Raw genomic sequence first — 16999 nt, 5'->3', positions numbered from 1 at the left:
AGGCTGAGGTAGCAGGATTGCTTGAGCCCGAGAGTTTGAGGTTGCTGTTAACTGTGATGCCATGACATTCTACCAAGAGCAACAAAGTGAGACTCTGTCTCAAAAAAAAAAAAAAAAATTCTGTAGTGATTTGCCTTTTCATTTTATTTTGTTCCCTTTTCCTTATTAACTTTTCTTTTGTTTTTTGTATTATTATTATTTTTTTTTTTTTTGTAGAGACAGAGTCTCACTGTACCGCCCTCGGGTAGAGTGCCGTGGCATCACATGGCTCACAGCAACCTCTAACTCTTGGGCTTACGCGATTCTCTTGCCTCAGCCTCCCGAGCAGCTGGGACTACAGGCACCCGCCACAACGCCCGGCTATTTTTCTGTTGCAGTTTGGCTGGGGCTAGGTCCGAACCCGCCACCCTCGGCCTATGGGGCCAGTGCCCTACTCACTGAGCCACAGGCGCCGCCCCCTTATTAACTTTTCAAAATGTCTTGCTGGGGTGGAACAGTGCTATTTATTCTTCTGTATTGAGTTTGGACATGGCCATTTTGCCTAACTTTGATTCCTTCTAATGGTTTTTCTAGTGATTTTCATGGATTTTTTCCACACAGCTGTCCCCATGGTCTTCATGAGGCCAGCCATTTCTAACTTCCACCCATCGCTTTGGCAGAGGGAGGTCCTGGGGACTGTGCTCTCGTATCACTGAGATTCCCATCTTTTACCACATGTGATGTGGGCCATCAGTGTCTGCTACATACCTTTTGTCAGTGAGTAAATTTCCTCCGGTTTCCAGCTTATGAAAGCTTTTTGGACAGAAAGGGTGTCACATTTTGTCAAATGCCTCTAAGACAATCATGCAATTTCCCCACCCCACCCCTTTAGACTGTTTTTTTGTTTTTTTTTTTTTTGTAGAGACAGAGTCTCACTGTACTGCCCTCAGGTAGAGTGCCGTGGCATCACACGGCTCACAGCAACCTCTAACTCTTGGGCTTATGCGATTCTCTTGCCTCAGCCTCCAGAGCAGCTGGGACTACAGGCGCCCGCCACAACGCCCGGCTATTTTTTTTTTTTTTTTTTTTGTTGCAGTTTGGCCGGGGCTGGGTTTGAACCCGCCACCCTCCGCATATGGGGCCGGCGCCCTACTCACTGAGCCACAGGAGCCGCCCACCCCTTTAGACTGTTACTGTGGTAAATAACATTGGTCTGTAACCTTTCTGGTTTGTGTATTTTCTTTTTCTTTCTTTTATTTTTTTACAGTTTGTTTATTTATTTATTTGTAGTGTTTGGCCGGGGCTGGATTTAAACCCACCACCCCCGGCATATGGGGCCGTCACCCTATCAGTTGAGCCACAGGCTCCGCCCCAGGTTTGTGTATTTTCTAACCTTTCCTGCCTTCTGTGATGGTTTCTATCTCCCTAACTTAGGGAGATTTGGTGGGCCTGCCCTGCAATGCTACTCACCATGGTGTCTGTGTTAGGAGGCCTTTCTCTCTTCAGAGCTTAAACCACTTCTCAAATCATTTTTTGTTTTTTAGACAAGGTCTTGCTCTGTCTCCCAGGCTTTAGTGCAGCGACATGATCATAGCTCACTGCAACCTGAAACTCCTGGGCTCATGTGATCCTCCCGCCTCAGCCTCCCAAAGTGCTGGAATTACAGGCATGTGCCACTGCGCCTGATCAGTGTTATCTTTCTTGTTGATCAGATTTGCCAAGGATTTTATTTTATTGGGTGAAAAGATTTCAGTTTTCATTATGTCCTGAATTCCCTCCTTCCTTTCTTTTCTTTTCCCTGGCTTCCTAAACTGTGAGTGTAGTTCTCTGGAAACAATTGGAAGTGGAAAACAATAATATTTATAATTGTTTTCCTCCTGTGTTTCTGATAGCTTGTGTATTCCAGGGAGTAGGAACCATGTCTGTTTGCTTCACTGGCACTGTGCCTGGCACCTAGTACATGTAATAGAAAATGCTTCCTCCCCCCTACTCTTCCGTTAGCACAGCTTCTGGTTTGGAAAATTGGACAGCGTTGAAAGCAAACTCTCAATCCTTGAGCTTTTTAGCCCAGAGATTCTGAAATTTTATCATACATGGGGCCATCTGGAGGGCTGGTGAAAACAGATTGCTGAGCCCCCTTCTGCACCCCCCACAGAGTTTCCAATTCATTAGGCCTGGGGGAGGCGGGGCCCAGGCAGTACTGATGCTGCTGCCCCTTAGGCTCCTGCTGAGTGCGGGGCTTCTCCTCTCCAGCTAAGAGTCACCTGGGAGCTCTGAAAACAAAACCAGCTAATTAGTTACTCTAATGAGCTTAATTAGCTTAATAGTCCCACCTTGGGTTGCTCTAACAACACCCACCCCTGCTCTGTGGCGTCATTACCAGAAGGTTTCCATATCACTGTGTGTGCCCCTCCAGTAGCCCAGGCATTGATTGATCTTGAACCTTTACAAGGGAATAGCCTTGTTTGTGGATAAAAATCTCTTCCTGTGTTCTGGACCGAGAATGGCGAGGAGGAGAGATGAACAGAGGCCTGATTTTAGGGGGCTTTAATCTGTTATCTCTGGACTAGCACGCAGGGAGCTTCAGGGTGTGTCATGAGGCCACCCTTGTCAGCTTACCTCAGTTCCAGAAACAAGCCCCCTGACCTAGGTGGGAGGAATCCCTTCTTTTAGGAAAGAGGTGCCCTTGGTGGGATGGCGGGTTCTGGGTGCAGTGTAGACAGACACCTGAGTGTGGTGAGCCTGCGTGTAAGATGGGCTCATTAACTAGTGGATATTTGCATAGGTTTATGCATTTGGTTGGCAAAAATGTAGCATTTACAAGATTTAGATTCTTTTTAACTGAACATTCAAAGAACCAAAACAGGGGACCACTGTATAATGCTATAGTTAGCGTTTTGGAAGATGAACCTTTCATGTATGCTAGAGAGTCATGTTAAAAGGTTCTTTTTTTAAATGGGGAATCTTTTTGGTACTGCAAATATGCGCCCTATGATTTCCCGTTTCAGTACATGTCTGAAAATCCTTTCAGTATTTATTGATATTAATGTCTTCCTCGGCATGCTGGCAGTTTATCAAATGGAGGTTGTGCTTTCATTGGCTTTCTGTATTGGCCATGGGTGCTGGGGACACGGAGATGTGGCTTGTGCATGATGCTCCTTTGGGCCACTGAAAGTTTTTTTTTTTTTTTCTTTTTTTTGAGACAGCATCTTACTTTGTTGCCCTTGGTAAAGTACCGTGGTTTCATAGCTCACAGCAACCTCAAACTTTTGGGCTCAGGCAATCCTCTTGCTTCAGCCTCCTGAGTAGCTGGGACTACAGGCGTGCACCACTACATCCAGCTGGTTTTTTAGAGATGGGTGATAGGCTCTTGCCTAGGTTGGTCTCAAACTCCTGAGCTCCGGCAATCTGGCTGCCTCGGCCTCCCAGAGTGGTAGGATTACAGGTATAAGCCACTGTGCCCGGTGCCACTGAAGGTTTTTGCCTTTTGGATGATCAGTGATGACTTTTTCTTCCCTTTTTCAGGGTGTCCTGGACCGGTTTTCTCAAATTCAACCAAAGCTGATCTTCTCTGTGGAGGCTGTTATCTACAACAGCAAAGAGCACAGCCACCTGGAGAAGCTGCAGCAGGTGGTTAAAGGTGTGTGGCCCTTCACCCTGGAGCTGGCATGTGTGTGAGTGTACGTCTATGTCTGTGGGCTTGGGCCCTTGGAAGCTGCAAGCTACAAAAACCAGGGGTAGGCCCCAGGCTAGATCCTGTTACATTTTGTCTAAAAAGAAATTAGCCACTAAGTATCTTTGACTTGTAACCTTGTGTTTTATCCTCCCTTACTTTTTAGGACTGCCAGACTTGAAAAAAGTGGTGGTGATTCCTTACATCACCTGCAGAGAGAAGATCGACCTTTCCAAGATTCCAAATAGGTAAGGAGCCAGCCACACTCTAATACACAGGTCTGTGTAGAACATACTCAAAACCTGGCTGGGAAGCAGGTCTTCATGGATCTTCCCACTTGGAGTTGGTCATAGCATTTTAGAAGCAGAGGAGGTTTTAGGTAAAATAATCATTTTGTAGGTGAAGCACCTGAGGCCCCAGACTGCATTTCCCAGGGCTGTTAGGGAATGAGTGGCATTATCCTTCTTTGATCTTTCTTTTTTCTTTTGAGACACAGTCTATTTTACCCTTGGAGAGCCGTGGTGTCACAGCTCACAGCAACCTCAAACTCCTGGGCTTAAGCAATTCTCTTGCCTCAGCCTCCTAGTAGCTGGGACGACAGGCGCCCGCCACAATGCCTGGCTATTCTTTGTTGCAGTTATCGTTGTTGTTTAGCCCGGACTGGGTTCGAACCGCCAGTCTTGGTGTACATGGCTGGCACCATAACCACTGTGCTATGGGCACCAAGCCCCTTTGATCTTTCTTTTTTTTTTTTTTTTATTGTTGGGGATTCATTGAGGGTACAATAAGCCAGGTTACATTGATTGCAATTGTTAGGCAAAGTCCCTCTTGCAATCATGTCTTGCCCCCATAAAGTGTGACACACACCCCCCTCCCTTCGTCCCTCTTTCTGCTTTTCCTCCCCCCTGCATAACCTTAATTGTCATTAATTGTCCTCATATCAAAATTGAGTACATAGGATTCATGCTTCTCCATTCTTGTGATGCTTTACTAAGAATAATGTCTTCCACTTCCATCCAGGTTAATACAAAGGATGTAAAGTCTCCATTTTTTAAATAGCTGAATAGTATTCCATGGTATACATATACTACAGTTTGTTAATCCATTCTTGGGTTGGTGGGCATTTAGGCTGTTTCCACATTTTGGCGATTGTAAATTGAGCTGCAATAAATAGTCTAGTACAAGTGTCCTTATGATAAAAGGATTTTTTTCCTTCTGGGTAGATGCCCAGTAATGGGATTGCAGGATCAAATGGGAGGTCTAGCTTGAGTGCTTTGAGGTTTCTCCATACTTCCTTCCAGAAAGGTTGTACTAGTTTGCAGTCCCACCAGCAGTGTAAAAGTGTTCCCTTCTCTCCACATCCACGCCAGCATCTGCAGTTTTGAGATTTTGTGATGTGGGCCATTCTCACTGGGGTTAGATGATATCTCAGGGTTGTTTTGATTTGCATTTCTCTAATATGTAGAGATGATGAACATTTTTTCATGTGTTTGTTAGCCGTTCGTCTGTCATCTTTAGAGAAGGTTCTATTCATGTCTCTTGCCCATTGATATATGGGATTGTTGGCTTTTTTCATGTGGATTAATTTGAGTTCTCTATAGATCCTAGTTATCAAGCTTTTGTCTGATGGAAAATATGCAAATATCCTTTCCCATTGTGTAGGTTGTCTCTTTGCTTTGGTTATTGTCTCCTTAGCTGTACAGAAGCTTTTCAGTTTAATGAAGTCCCATTTGTTTATTTTTGTTGTTGTTGCAATTGCCATGGCAGTCTTCTTCATGAAGTTTTTCCCCAGGCCAATATCTTCCAGTGTTTTTCCTATGCTTTCTTGGAGGATTTTTATTGTTTCAGGACTTAAGTTTAAGTCCTTTATCCATCTTGAATCAATTTTTGTGAGTGGGGAAAGGTGTGGGTCCAGTTTCAGTCTTTTACATGTAGACATCCAGTTCTCCCAATGCCATTTATTGAATAGGGAGTCTTTCCCCCAAGGTATGTTCTTGTTTGGTTTATCGAAGATTAGGTGGTTGTAAGATGTTAGTTTCATTTCTTGGTTTTCAATTTGATTCCAAGTGTCTATGTCTCTGTTTTTGTGCCAGTACCATGCTGTCTTGACCACGATGGCTTTGTAGTACAGACTAAAATCTGGTATGCTGATGCCCCCAGCTTTATTTTTATTACTAAGAACTGCCTTAGCTATACGGGGTTTTTTCCGGTTCCATACAAAACGCAGAATCATTTTCTCCAAATCTTGAAAGTACGATGTTGGTATTTTGATAGGAATGGCATTGAATAGGTAGATTGCTTTGGGAAGTATAGACATTTTGTTAATCAACAATTAACAATGTTGATTCTTCCCATCCATGAGCATGGTATGTTCTTCCATTTGTTAATATCCTCTGCTATTTCCTTTCTGAGGATTTCATAATTTTCTTTATAGAGGTCCTTCACCTCCTTCGTTAGGTATATTCCTAGGTATTTCATTTTCTTTGAGACTATGGTGAAGGGAGTTGTGTCCTTAATTAGCTTCTCATCTTGACTGTTATTGGTGTATACAAAGGCTACTGACTTGTGGACATTGATTTTATATCCTGAAACATTACTGTATTTTTTGATGACTTCTAGGAGTCTTGTGGTTGAGTCTTTGGGGTTCTCTAAGTATAAGATCATGTCATCAGCAAAGAGGGAGAGTTTGACCTCCTCTGCTCCCATTTGGATTCCCTTTATTTCCTTGTCTTGCCTAATTGTATTGGCTAGAACTTCCAGCACCATGTTGAATAGTAAAGGTGACAGAGGACAACCTTGTCTGGTTCCAGTTCTAAGAGGAAAAGCTTTCAGTTTTACTCCATTCAGTAAAATACTAGCTGTGGGTTTGTCATAGATAGCTTTAATCAGTTTTAGAAATGTGCCACCTATGCCTATACTCTTCAGTGTTCTAATTTGAAAAGGATGCTAGATTTTATCAAATGCTTTTTCTGCATCTATTGAGAGGATCATGTGATCTTTATTTTTGCCTCTGTTAATATGGTGGATAACGTTTATGGACTTGCATATGTTAAACCAGCCTTGCATCCCTGGGATGAAGCCTACTTGATCATGATGAATGACTTTTTTGATGATAAGCTGTAATCTATTGGCTAGGATTTTGTTGAGAATTTTTGCATCTGTATTTGTGAGTGAGATTGGCTTGAAATTCTCCTTTTTGTTTGGGTCTTTTCCTGGTTTTGGTATCAGGGTGATGTTTGCTTCATAGAATGTGTTGGGGAAGATTCCTTCTTCCTCAATTTTTTGGAATCATTTCTGCAGTACAGGAATAAGCTCTTCCTTGAAGGTTTGATAGAGTTCTGGTGTGAAGCCATCTGGACCGGGGCATTTTTTGGTTGGAAGATTTTTTTATTGTTTCTTTGATCTCAGTGCTTGAAATTGGTCTGTTCAGGAGCTCTATTTCTTCCTGGCTGAGTCTAGGGAGAGGGTGTGATTCCAAATATTGATCCATTTCCTTCACATTGTCAAATTTCTGGGCATAGAGTTTCTGGTAGTATTCAGAGATGATCTCTTGTATCTCTGTGGGATCAGCTGTTATTTCCCCTTTATCAATTCTGATTGAGGTTACTAGAGATTTTACTTTTCTATTCCTCGTTAGTCTGGCCAATGGTTTATCTATTTTATTTATTTTTTCAAAAAACCAACTCCTTGTTTCATTAATTTTCTGAATGATTCTTTTGTTTTCAATTTCATTGATCTCTGATTTGATTTTGGATATTTCTTTTCTTCTACTGAGTTTAGGCTTCGATTGTTCTCCTTTTTCCAATTCCATTAGATGGCTTGTGAGATTGTTGATGCGCTCTCTTTCTGTTTTTTGAATGTAGGCATCTAAAGCAATGAATTTTCCTCTCAAAACTGCTATTGCAGTATCCCACAGGTTTTGGTAGCTTGTGTCTTCATTGTTGTTATGCTCAAGGAAGTTAATGATTTCCTGTTTTATTTCTTCCTACACCCGTCTGTTATTCAACAGAAGATTGTTTAATTTCCACGCCTTTGTGTGGGGTCGAGCGTTTTTGTTAGAGTTGAGTTCCACCTTTAGTACCTTATGGTCTGAGAAGATACAAGGTAAAATTTCAATTCTTTTGATTCTGTTGATGTTTGTTTTGTGTCCCAGGATATGATCAATTTTGGAGAATGTTCCATGGGGTGATGAGAAGAATGTATATTCTTTATCTTTGGGATGGAGTGTTCTATATTCGTCTATCAAGCACAGTTGTTCTAGGGTCTCATTTAAATCTCTTATATCTTTGTTTAATGTCTGTTTAGAGGATCTGTCCAGCTCTGTAAGAGGAGTGTTAAGGTCCCCTGTTGTTATGGTATTATCAGATATCATATTGCTCAGACTGAGTAAGGTCTGTTTCAAGAATCTGGGAGCATTTAAATTGGGTGCATAAATATTTAGAATTGAAACATCTTCTTGTTGTATTTTTCCCTTGACCAATATAAAGTGACCATCTTTGTCTTTTTTGACTTTAGTTGCTTTAAATCCACATGAATCTGAAAATAAGATTGCAACTCCTCTTTTCTTCTGAATTCCATTTGCCTGAAAAATTGTCTTCCAACCCTTGACTCGGAGCTTTAATTTGTCTTTTGAAGCCAGGTGTGTTTCTTGCAGACAGCAAATGGATGGCTTGTGTTTTTTAATCCAGTCAACCAATCTATGTCTCTTCAGTGGGGAATTCAAGCCATTAACATTTATTGAGATAATTGATAAGTGTGGTAGTATTCTATTTATCTTATTTTGTGAGAGTCCATTGCTTAGTTTTCTTTTGCATCAGTGTGGAGGTTAGGTTCTGTCCTTTAATTTCTGAGTTCTTACTTTGATGCTGATCCATTGTGGTGGTCAGTATGCAGAGCAGGTTGAAGTATTTCCTGTAGAGCTGGTCTTGTTGTGGCAAATTTTCTCAATGTTTGTATATCTGTAAATGATTTGATTTCTCCGTCAATTTTTAAGCTTAGCTTAGCAGGGTACAGAATTCAGGGCTGGAAATTGTTCTGTTTAAGTAGATTAAAGGTAGATGACCATTGTCTTCTTGCTTGGAAAGTTTCACTAGAGAAGTCTGCGGTCACTCTGATGGATTTGCCCCTGTAGGTCAACTGGTGCTTACTCCTGGCAGCTTGCAGAATCTTTTCTTTTGTCTTGACTTTGGACAGGTTCATCACAATGTGTCTTGGAGAAGCTCGGTTAGAGTTGAGGCGACCTGGGGTCCGATAGCCCTCTGAAAGCAGTGTGTCAGAATCTTTGGTGATATTTGGGAAATTTTCTTTTATAATATTCTCTAGTATGGCTTCCATTCCTCTGGGGCATTCTTCTTCCCCTTCTGGGATTCCTATAACTCGTATGTTGGAATGCTTCATAAAGTCCCATAATTCTGACAGTGAACGTTCTGCTTTCTCTCTCTTCTTTTCTGCCTCTTTTACTATCTGAGTTATCTCAAGAACTTTGTCTTCTACCTCTGAAATTCTTTCTTCTGCATGGTCTAACCTGTTGCTGATACTTTCCATTGCATCTTTAAGTTCCCTGATTGACTGTTTAATTTCCTTCAGCTCTGCTATATCCTTTTTATATTCTTCATATCGTTCATCTCTTATTTGATTCTGTTTTTGGATTTCCTTTTGGTTATTTTCCACTTTATTAGCAGTTTCCTTCATTATTTCCGTCATTTCTTTGTTTTCATCATGTGTATTCTAAATTCCTTTTCTGTCATTCGTAACATTTCTTTACAGGTGGAATCCTCTGCAGTAGCTACCTCATGGTCCCTTGGCGGGGTTGTTCTGGACTGGTTCTTCATGTTGCCTGGGGTTCTCTGCTGATTCTTCCTCATGAGTGATTTCTTTTATCTGTTTCCTTGCCCTAATTTTCCTTTCACTTCCTCTTGCTCTTTAAGTTCTTGTGCCTGTAGACTAAGGGTTCGATGAGTCCTTTTGGTACAGGACTAGAAGGGTGAGAAGGTTGAAGAGCAAGAAAGGGATGAAAGAAAGGAGGACTGAGTGAAAAGAAAAAAGAATAGAGAAAGGAGAGGGGGTGGGTAAAAGGAATATTGACAAAAGGAAGAGAGGCACAGAAATAGGGAGACAGAGCAATATAGGTGTACAGTAGGGTACTTTGACACAACCTTAAAAAAACCCCACCTTCTGGGGGTGCCCAGTTGGGTGGTTCCCTTGAGGTCAGCAGCTCTTTGCTAACCTGATCAGACACAGTACCCCACCTCCACCAAGTAGAGAGGAAAGACAAAAATGCTATAAATCAAACCAAAACAAGCAAACAGAAAACTTTACGGGATAAAATTGGGTGAAAAACCAAATAATAGCGGTAGAAACACTAGCAAAAATGAAGTTCTAGTTATTAAAAAAGGCAGCAATAGGAAGTTATAATTAACTAGAAAAATTGAGAAAAAAGATCTGTATGGAAAAGGTTGAAATTAAAAAACAAAACAACATCAACAACATCAAAATAAAGAAACAACCAAATAAAAAAAAAAACAAAACACAACCAAAAACAAAGCAGTATGTATATGTTGTTGAATATTGTCTGGGCAAAACGTGGTCTTCTGGTGTATGAGATGTTAATCACAGTTCTGATACGACTGGAGGCTGCTGATTTCTCAAACCCCAGCAGGTAGACACCCTAAATCTCTCTTCAGCCCACTTAAAAGGCACTTTGAACTTGTAAACTTGCTGAGCAGAAGCTTTCCCAGGAAAGTGCTTGTCGCTGGAATCACTGCTGAAGTGGCTATCCACTTACCCAGTGTGCCAAAACCGGTCTCACTCTGCCCCTGAGGGTTAGGGCTGCAGGGCGGCTCAGACCCCACCCTTAGGCTACTTGGTGCTGGGTTACCAGCTCCCACCCGATTCCAGCTCTGCGACCCTGAGGGCAGAGCTTGCCGGGGCAGATCGCTCACAATGGCTCCCTGTGGCCCACAGCCAAACACTATTAGCTCCGTCTGGCTCCGCGGCTCAGACTGGGACCCTAGACAATGGCCAAAGTTCTCCGCATTCCCTCTCAGGCTCTCCCCAAGGCAGCTCAACTGAGTGCCAAGTCCAAAGACACCAAAACAGTTCACAGGTAAGGCCTTTCTGGTTTGCAGTCTCGCTGCTACTGAACTTACAGTTGCAGGTGGGTTTAGACCTATTGAACACACGTGACCACTTGCCAGTTTTCCACTGTTTTAGTCCTCCTCTTGGGGTCCAGAAGTCTCTCGCTGACTCTCTGTATCCTCGCAGGGGTGATGATAGGCAGATCCCACCAGCCAGAGATGCCTGGAGTCCTATCTCCCCAGACTCACGGTGCCCAGATGCAAGGAAGCTGTTACTCGGCCGTGATCTTGCTCTCCTCCCCTTTGATCTTTCTTTAAGGAGAGAGGGAGAGGGTTTGGGGATCAGGTGTTTACCCTTGTAGGGTAAGGTTTGCTTTTAGTTTCTGGCCTGGGCCACTGACAGTAGCCTTGTGAGCAGCCCATTGAGGCCTAGTGATAAGGAGCTGTAGAGACATGGCAGGGCATCCTTTGCTCACATGGGGGCAGAGGTAGAGGACGGGAGGAGATTGTAGAGGCCTTTTCATTCAGACCCATGGTAGTTAACATATGGCTTATTCTTATCACATATTAGGATGCTCTCTGGGGGCGCTGAGAGGTACAAGGCATTATGTCCTGACCTCCAGGGCTTGCAAAATAGTTTGGGAGGTGAGACACACCTGCAGGGAGGCTCAGTGGGCACAGCTGTGCCTACTGAGTGGGAGGGGAAGGAAGTGCCCAGGAATTGGGAGCAGGGCCTTATTGGTTTTCCGTGAGGCCTATGAGTTGTGGGGACAGCTGCATGTGTAGGAATTCCAGGGGATGAAGGTTGCTGCAAGCGAAGTGGTGGTTTGGTGAGGGCTTCAGTCTCTAGAGGTAGACTTCTTGGGTTCAGATCTCAGCTGTGTGACCCTGTGCAAGTGACTAACCTCTGTGCCTTGGCTTCTCCATCTGTCCAGTTGGGGATGGTGCCTTCCTCATGAGCTGTCAAGAGGGGATTACATAGGCTGATGTGGAGCAGAGTGCATGCAGTTAGCTCTCAGCAGAACTGTCTGTTATGGCTCTGTCCCCCAGGCTGCCCGAGTCAGGGCAATGTGTGCCTCCAAAGGCAGGCCCAGGTGCTTGTCCCTGTAGTCTATGGGAATGCTGCTGACAGAGCCCTGGTCTTAGGTTGTACAAACTTGGATTTAGCTCCTTAGATTTAACTGATGGAGCCCATAACTGGGGTCTGCCAGGTCTATGACAGCCTGGCTTTTGTTTCTCTGAATTTGCTCATCAATACTTGATAAAGAATGAGAATATCCAGTGGAATAATATTAGCCACTTCACTTGGCTTTAGATGATGCAAGAGCTCCCTCAGTAAGCCCTAGGAAGCAGGCTCCCACTGCTGTTCAGTTTTTTCTTTTCTTTTTTTGAGACAGTTTCACTTTCTTATTCCCAGTAGAGTGCAGTGGCTTCATGGCTCACAGCAACCTCAAATTCCTGGGCTTCAAGCAGTCATCTTGCCTCAGTCTCTCAAGTAGCTGGGATTGTAGGCATCTGCCATAATGCCCAGCTACTTTTTAGAGATGGAGTCTCGCTCTTGCTCAGGATGGTCTTGAACTCGTTAGCTCAAGTGATTCACCCACCTTGGCCTCCCAGAGTTCTGGGATTATAGGCCTGAGCCACTGTGCCTCCCCCCTGCCCCCTTTTTTTTTTTTTTGAGACAGAGTCTTACTCTCCTTCCCTAGGTAGAGTGCTATAGCATCATCACAGCTCACAGCAACCTCAAACTCTTGGGCTTAAGCAATCCTCTTGCCTCAGCCTCCAGAGTAGCTGGAACTACAGGCGCCTGCCACAACACCCGGCTAGTTTTTCTACTTTTAGTAGAGATGGGGTCTTGCTTTACTGAGGCTGATCTCAAACTCCTGAGCTCAGACAATCCACCCATCTTGGCCTCCCAGAGTGCTGGGATTACAGGTGTGAGCCTCCACAGCTGGCCACTGTTCATCTTTTGATTGCCAGATGCCACAGATAAACCAAAACTGAGTTTGTGCCTGTCTGTCTGCAGGGAGCTGGAGGGCGAGAGCCACCCTTTGGGCTTTTCATTTTTAGAAAAGCAATACAAGTAACCGTTATGTACTGTGATTGATAAACCATTTGAAAGAAAAGAGTTTTCTCTGTGTGAAGTGTCTGGTTAGATTGGGCACTTCCCACATGTGAGATTCGTGTTGGAGGTGGGGGTGAGCGGGGCTTTCGTTGACTGTGAAGTTCCCCAGTGAGCGATTTTCTGACACGCTGGAGCAGATGCCTTTGTTTGTTTACCGCTCAGGGTTGGATTGGGTTGGCTGCCCCTGTTTACTGGGTCTCCCTCTGGAGAGTCCCTCATCTTTAAGGCCTTTCCATGCAAGACTGCGACATTCTCCATTGTAGTATGTGTGCATTTGTATTTCAGGGTAATTATCTTCAGCAAATTGCTACAGGCTGAGTTTAACTGATTCCCCCGCTTCTTCCTTGAAAGAAAGTTCCATTTGTCAAAAATCAGTACAGGGCCAGTGTTTGGGGATTGGTGTTTCTGCTGATTTCAAAATAGAAAAACTGCCCTTCCCAAGATGGCTTTTGGCTTCTGCTGCTGTTTTTAGCTCAGAAGACAAATCTCCTGTTTACATGGCCCCTTTGGTCATTGGCCCCTAGATGGATGCTTTATGTCAGCTTTGGGGTGAGGTTGGGCAGATTTCTTAGGTGACAGCCAATAGCTGGGATTAATTTTAGCTTGGGCAAATATTTGTGTCTTGTTATGGTGATCCTCAGGATATAGTGAATTGATGATAATACATGATATTTACCTAGCAGGTCTATGATTGAGTGATGGTTTGGGGACATTGGCCCACATGTGCGGGAAGGGCTCATTAATCCAGCACCTGCCCCCTCCCCGCTGCCTAGGAGGGAAGCATCCTAATTCAGACCCACTTGGCCAGTGCTTCCCTTTGGGCAATCACTGGAAACAAGGCATTTGCTAATCAGGTGATGAATGGGGAAGAAAGGACATGGGCTCAGAAGACTCCAACACTATTTCCAAAGCCGCCTTTTGCAGTGTTTGCACCAGATAAAGCACTTGGAATCTTCACTCACTCAGTGAGCTTTCCTCCTTCCATTAGCTTGAGTCCCTGAGATTTGACTTCCTCCTTTTGTCCTAGGAAGCTTCCAGAGCATGCCAGTGTCCCCCAGAAATCCACGCTTTCTGGTAGAAGTTGGAGGGAGCACACGTGCACATCTAGTGCAGCATTCCAGAATGTTCACTGCTTGTTTCCCTTGTGTTTTTGCCCACAGTGTGTTTCTGGATGACTTCCTTGCTGGTGGCTCTGGTGACCAAGCCCCTCAGCTGGAGTTTGAGCAGCTATCGTTCAGCCATCCACTCTTCATCATGTTCTCGTCCGGCACCACAGGCGCACCCAAGTGCATGGTGCACTCTGCCGGGGTAGGTCTCCTTGGTAGCTCTGCCAGGTCTCCCGTCACTGTCCTCTCCCAGTCATTGGCGGTGGCATCCAAGCCATCAGAGGTTCCAGCGTGCAACTTCTCTCTCTGAGTGGGTGTGTGGAGCTCTAGAATGGGGTCCAGATGGATAGAGAGCTGCTGTTCTGGGGACTGTGGTGGCACCTGCTTCCACCTTTACAGGTGTAGAGGCCCCTGCATAGCACACTGTGACTGTGTCACCAGGACAGGATGTGCACCAGCTGAGCGAGCAACTTACCTCCTGCAAGTCATGACCCTTGGGGGATTCTGAACTCAGCCGATGGGTCCCCCATGTGTTTTAAAAAGAATGAATCATAGAAATGATAACAAAATGAAACCAAAAACAGCAAAGAAAAAAATAAAAAGAATGAATCAGAAGAGTGGAGAGTAGAAAGTATCGGTGCGTGGGGACATGAGAGGTGCGGGTGTTGTTCCCTGAAGCAGTTGCTTCGTGGTGCAGGTGCAGATGTGTTGGGGCATCGTAAACTCACATGTGACCGCATGAGAAGGAGCTGTGGTGCTGTGTCAGGCTCTCAGGGCTGCTGGCGTGGCAGGATACCACAGACTGCCTGGCTTAAACAACAGCAGTTTCTTTTTTCAGTTCTGGAGGCTGGAGGGTCAATGTCAAGGTGTGGGCAGGGTCGGTTTCTTCTGAGGCCTCTCTCCTAGGCTTGTGGATGGCTGCCTGCTTGCTGTGTCCTCACTTGGTCTTTCATGGGACACCTCTGGTGTTTCTGTATATGTCCAGATTTCCTCCTTTTATAAGAGCACCAGTCAGATTGGATCAAGGCCCTTTCTCATGGCTTCATTTTATCTTAATCACCTTTTTAAAGGCCCTATATTCAAATATGATCACATTCTGAGATTCTGGGGGTTTAGGGTTTTAACACATGAATTTGTGTGTGTGTGGGGGGGGGCGGAGACACAATTGAGCCCATAACACTTGCCTTTCATTTTCCTTATTTCGTCCAAGGTCTAACTTTATTAAAGTACCTGAAATAATACATTACTGCTAAGCAGATTTTATATGTATAGAACAGTATTTTTTTTTTAACTTTTTATTTCCAAAAAAATAAACTACCTATAGAACCTATACCTATAGAAAAATTTTAAGAATAGTATGGTCAGCTCCACAGCACTGATCAACTAGATTCATCCATTGCTAATGTGCTGTTTTTAACATCTTCAACATCTGTTCTTAACATTTTGCTTTCTCTGTCACATTATTGTTTTGCTTTTTGCTAAACCAGGTGAGATTACATTTCAGCCACAATGATCTTCTACCCCTGAATATTTCAGCTTGCATCTCCCGAGAACAAGAACATTCTCTTATAAAAGTGTAGTACACGCATCAAATTCAGGAAAGTTGACGTGGATGCAACACTGTTGTCTAATATACACTCATATTCAAATGTTGCTTGTCTTCTAACAAGGTCCTAGCAGTTCAGGCTGCCTTGCATCCGTTATTTTTAATCTTTCTCTCTTTTTTTTTTTAATTTGAGACAAAGTCTCACTCTGTCATCCAGGCTGGGGTGCAGTGGTATCATCAGAGCTCACTGCAACCTCAAACTCCTGAGTTCAAGTGATCCTCCTGTCTCCGTCTGCAAAATAGCTGATTACAGGTGCACCCCACTGTTCCCAGCTGATTCTTCTATTTTTTGTGGAGGCAGGATCTCACTTTTATTCAGGCAGTTCTCCTCCTCCGGCCTCCCAAAGTGTTGGGATTACAGGTGTGAACTCTCCCCCACACTTGATTTCTTTAATCTCTTTTGATCTGGAGCAATTCCTTGGCCTTTCTTTTTGTCTTTCATGACATTGACATTTTTGAAGGGTCCAGGTTCGTGTCTTTGCAGAATGGCTCTTGTTGGGTTGGTCCAATGTTTCCTTGTGGTTAGGTCCATATTATGCATTTGGGGAGGAACACCGCAGAAGTGATGATGCTGTGTCCTTCTCAGCACATCATAGCAGTGGGCACACAATGCCAGTTTATTTCATTCTTATGGTTCCACTTGGTCACTCTTCAGAAATAAAATTTCTGGGTGAATTTGGTACTTTAATAACTGCTATCACGTCTTATTTTCTCTAATCCTCCTCTGCTCCTGAAGTTGATGAGAAAGCCTCTTTCTGACTCAGGTTAAATCCTTACCTCCAACTCAGACTCCTTGGTGCGAGGGAGAATCCTGGCTTCCCCCAAGGCTCTCCTCACATTGTTTGGGGCTTTCCTGCTCTTCGGCTCTCTCTCTATCTAATTTCCTAGTTTTTCTCACATTGGCTTAGCTTGTAGGGAGGAGAAAAACCTGCAGTTATTTTGGTCCAACCTTGTAATCGCTACCTTTTTTGCCCCTAACTCAGAAGAAGAAAATTATCCAAGTGGAGAAAACTCATGTTCACAAACAGCTCGCTATATTTTGCTTGATAAGATGGTGGTATTTGGAAATGAAATATCCAATTTCTTTCATTCTAGCTCGTTTATCTTTTACAGATGTTCTCTATACCTAGAAGCAGTTTGAATCCCTTCCACAAAAAGGAAACATTTACCATGGAATCATTTTAAAGCCTTATAGTGCTTTGTACAGAGTGTTTTCATCAGAATGTGGAAAGGTGTTAACATGGCCCCGTTATTACCTGGATTTGGATACACTGAAGGTCAATTGCAGGCTGGGAAACAGAACAGTAGGCACAGAGCATGTTAATCCTCGGTGTGTGTGTGTGGGGCTGTTTCCTTAAGAACCCACAGGGAGGGAGGGAGGGAACCCACAGTGGGGTGGGGTGGCAGAGGCTTTATTTCTAGAAGTGACACTGG

General features: G+C 43.9%; 1 protein-coding gene across 3 annotated transcripts in view; it reads left to right on the top strand.

Moving 5' to 3' along the window:
- AACS (acetoacetyl-CoA synthetase) overlaps nt 1–16999 on the top strand; it is a 64944-nt gene that overhangs the window by 23482 nt on the left and 24463 nt on the right. For all 3 annotated transcript variants that reach the window (XM_053587797.1, XM_053587795.1, XM_053587796.1), the window contains exons 6-8: nt 3505–3619; nt 3819–3900; nt 14014–14161. In XM_053587797.1, coding sequence (XP_053443772.1) covers nt 3505–3619; nt 3819–3900; nt 14014–14161 — 345 coding nt within the window. The remainder of the gene's footprint in view (nt 1–3504; nt 3620–3818; nt 3901–14013; nt 14162–16999) is intronic.

This window comes from Nycticebus coucang, chromosome 4 (genome assembly GCF_027406575.1).
Source record: "Nycticebus coucang isolate mNycCou1 chromosome 4, mNycCou1.pri, whole genome shotgun sequence".
In the NCBI taxonomy this organism is placed as follows: Eukaryota; Metazoa; Chordata; class Mammalia; order Primates; family Lorisidae; genus Nycticebus; species Nycticebus coucang.
This window is presented reverse-complemented; position numbering and strand designations above follow the sequence as displayed.